Genomic DNA, 2,720 nt, shown 5'->3' with positions numbered 1-2,720 from the left:
GATAGATAGATAGATAGATAGATAGATAGATAGATAGAGCGGGAGATAGAGTGATTGATTGATTGATTGAGCGATAGATAGATAGTGTCGTTCAATGATAAGGATTCAGTTGTTTGATCGACCAAATAACCTGCTCTTGAATTAACCTGTAAGTAGCATTCTAGAAACACCTAATTCTGAGGCAGAGCCAGAGTGTGACCTTTTGAATTACTCTGGAAAGATAAAAGGCAAATTTGAGCTCCGAGGGATTTGAACTCTCTGAGTGCAGAGAGCTGAACGATTACCTCAAAATTCTATCTGACTGCTGTAACGACTATCCCTCGTTGGCTCGATGATTCTTTTACTATTTATGACGGAAATTGAGGCAAATTACTCTACTATATCCAGCAAGGCGAATGATGGCATTAAGTAATCATGGGCAAACTGCAGACCTCAGAACTCTATGAATTTACCTTGAATTTTTTTAGTACTGCGGCCCACCTGATAATGAGGCATGTCCCATGAGGCCCGCTGCTCGAAAAGAGGTTACCTACGCCTGACATTGCGGTAACTTGATTGGTTTGTGACTGCTGTAATTTGTTAGACTTATTGAACAAAGAATTTCTGGGAGTGGCAGTGTGGCTAGGTGCAGGTGTGGCTGTTTGGTAAGAAGTTTGCTTCCCAGCTCCATGGTTCTGGGTTCAGTTCCACTGTATGGCATCTTGGGCAAGTGTTTTCTACTACAGCCACCGGTCGACCAAACCCTTGTGGGTAGATTTGTTAGACGGAAACTAAAAGAAAACCGCGCGTGTGTGTGTGTGTGTGTCTTTGTGCCTGTGTCTGTCTTCCATCACTGCTTGACAACTAGTGTTGGTGTGTTTACGTTCTCGTAGCTTAGCGGTTTTGGCAAAAAAGCCCAATAGAGTAAGTACAAGGCCTTAAAAAAATAAGTTCTGGTGTTGATCCTTTCGTCTAAAAATTCTTCAAGGCTGTGCTCCAACATGGCCGCAGTCTAATGACTGAAACAAGTAAAAGGTATGTATTCATCACGTATTTTTGGATAGAATGTGTTTAGAATTTCATGTTCTAAGATGTCTGCCTTTCAATGCGGTAGAATATGATATGGGGGTGATATTTTGATGTCCATTTTTAATAGATCAAGTGACTGCTTATAGGTTTTATGACAGTCTAACTAGCTTACTTTCGTTGAGTTGTTTTTCTTTTTCTCATCTGCGTAAGATTACTCTAAGAATGCTTTGTACTTCTGTTTAATGACATTTTTATTTCACCAGACAGGCCACAGTCTTGCATTTCTGCTGTACCAATTATCAAAAAACCAACACGTTCAAGAGAAACTTTACGCAGAAGTCAAAGACTTTGGTCAGAGTCCAGAGACATTATCAGCTGATATTCGATCAATGTCTTACCTGAGATCTGTGATAAAAGAGACTTTAAGGTGAGTTAAATGTTTCTTTACAAGTGCAAACATTACTTTGCTTTGAAAACAAATTTTTTCATTCGTTCTGATCTTGCTCAGTTGACAGTTTCTATCTAGCTAACGAGCTAAATTGCAAAATAACTGTATTTGTTCTGTTTCTATTTACATCTCTCTCGTGCTCTCTACCTGTCATGCACGAAGCTATTGAAGAAGACACTTCCCTAAGGTGCGACACAGTGTACAGAGCTTCAAACTATAGAAATACACACAAATATACATACATACACAACGATATGTATTTATATAAATAAGGATAAGATCGTTATTCAAAATACCCGATCTTATCAGGTGGCCAGCAGGGGAATAAAAACTTCAAAGGTAATAATTATCATAAAACTTATAAAACTTATAATTTAGGGTATCTAAGAGATACCACCATGCTTGAAATAGCAGTCAAACTTTGACTCTAAAACCACATTAAATGTTCATACAGCCCCAGGAGAGAAGCCAAAAGACAAAATAAACTAGCAAAAAAATTACTGCGATAATTCCAGTAATGGCTCTGCATAAGAAATGCTCTGCCTTCATCAGTGGAATACACTCAAATAGCACATAAATACAAATATATATATACATCAATACGAATACTGACATATACGAACGTATACATACATATATATGCACGTATGCACGCACGCACGCACACACACACACCTTGGCCGCAGTCTAATGAATAAGACAAGCAAGTGCTCTTTTCAAAACTTGCACCCCATAACATCCTCAAGAGTTTCAAACCCCTCTTCTTTGATTTCTGTATTGATGTTCTCTTTCAGTTGCACCAGGGACTCCGGTCTGTTGACGTAAACCCTATCTTTCTGAGATAGTCAAGTTTGGGGAACGTGAAGGTCATTCAAAGTAGACCTCACACATGGTTCCAGCAAGGTGGGGCAACTGCTCATACCGCAACAGAAACAATGCAGTTGCTACGACAGTGATTTGGAGAGAGAATAATCTCTCGTTACGGCAATGTCAACTGGCCTTCGCGTTCCCCAGACTAGACTAGCCCGAATCTTTTCTCGTGGGGATACCTGAAAGAGAGGTTTTATGTCAACAAACCGGAGACCCTGCTGCAACTGAAGGAGAACATCAATAGAGAAATCAGAGCAGTAGGGTCTGAAATGCTTGAGGGTGTTATGGTGCAAGGTTTAGGAAAAACACAGGCGTGCGAAGCGATGTCATTTTCCATATGTGGTGTAGTGATGTAACAACATTTGACTTATGCGTATTAATTTCCATTATGTCC

At 39.7% G+C, this 2,720-nt stretch overlaps 1 protein-coding gene across 1 annotated transcript in view; it reads left to right on the top strand.

Annotated features, from left to right (window-relative positions):
- LOC106877221 (cytochrome P450 CYP12A2) overlaps positions 1-2,720 on the top strand; it is a 45,227-nt gene that overhangs the window by 23,537 nt on the left and 18,970 nt on the right. Inside the window, exon 8 of the mRNA XM_052968013.1 lies at positions 1,272-1,435. Within this exon, the coding sequence (XP_052823973.1) occupies positions 1,272-1,435 (164 nt within the window). The remainder of the gene's footprint in view (positions 1-1,271; positions 1,436-2,720) is intronic.

This window comes from Octopus bimaculoides, chromosome 5, assembly GCF_001194135.2.
Source record: "Octopus bimaculoides isolate UCB-OBI-ISO-001 chromosome 5, ASM119413v2, whole genome shotgun sequence".
Taxonomy (NCBI): Eukaryota; Metazoa; Mollusca; class Cephalopoda; order Octopoda; family Octopodidae; genus Octopus; species Octopus bimaculoides.
This window is presented reverse-complemented; position numbering and strand designations above follow the sequence as displayed.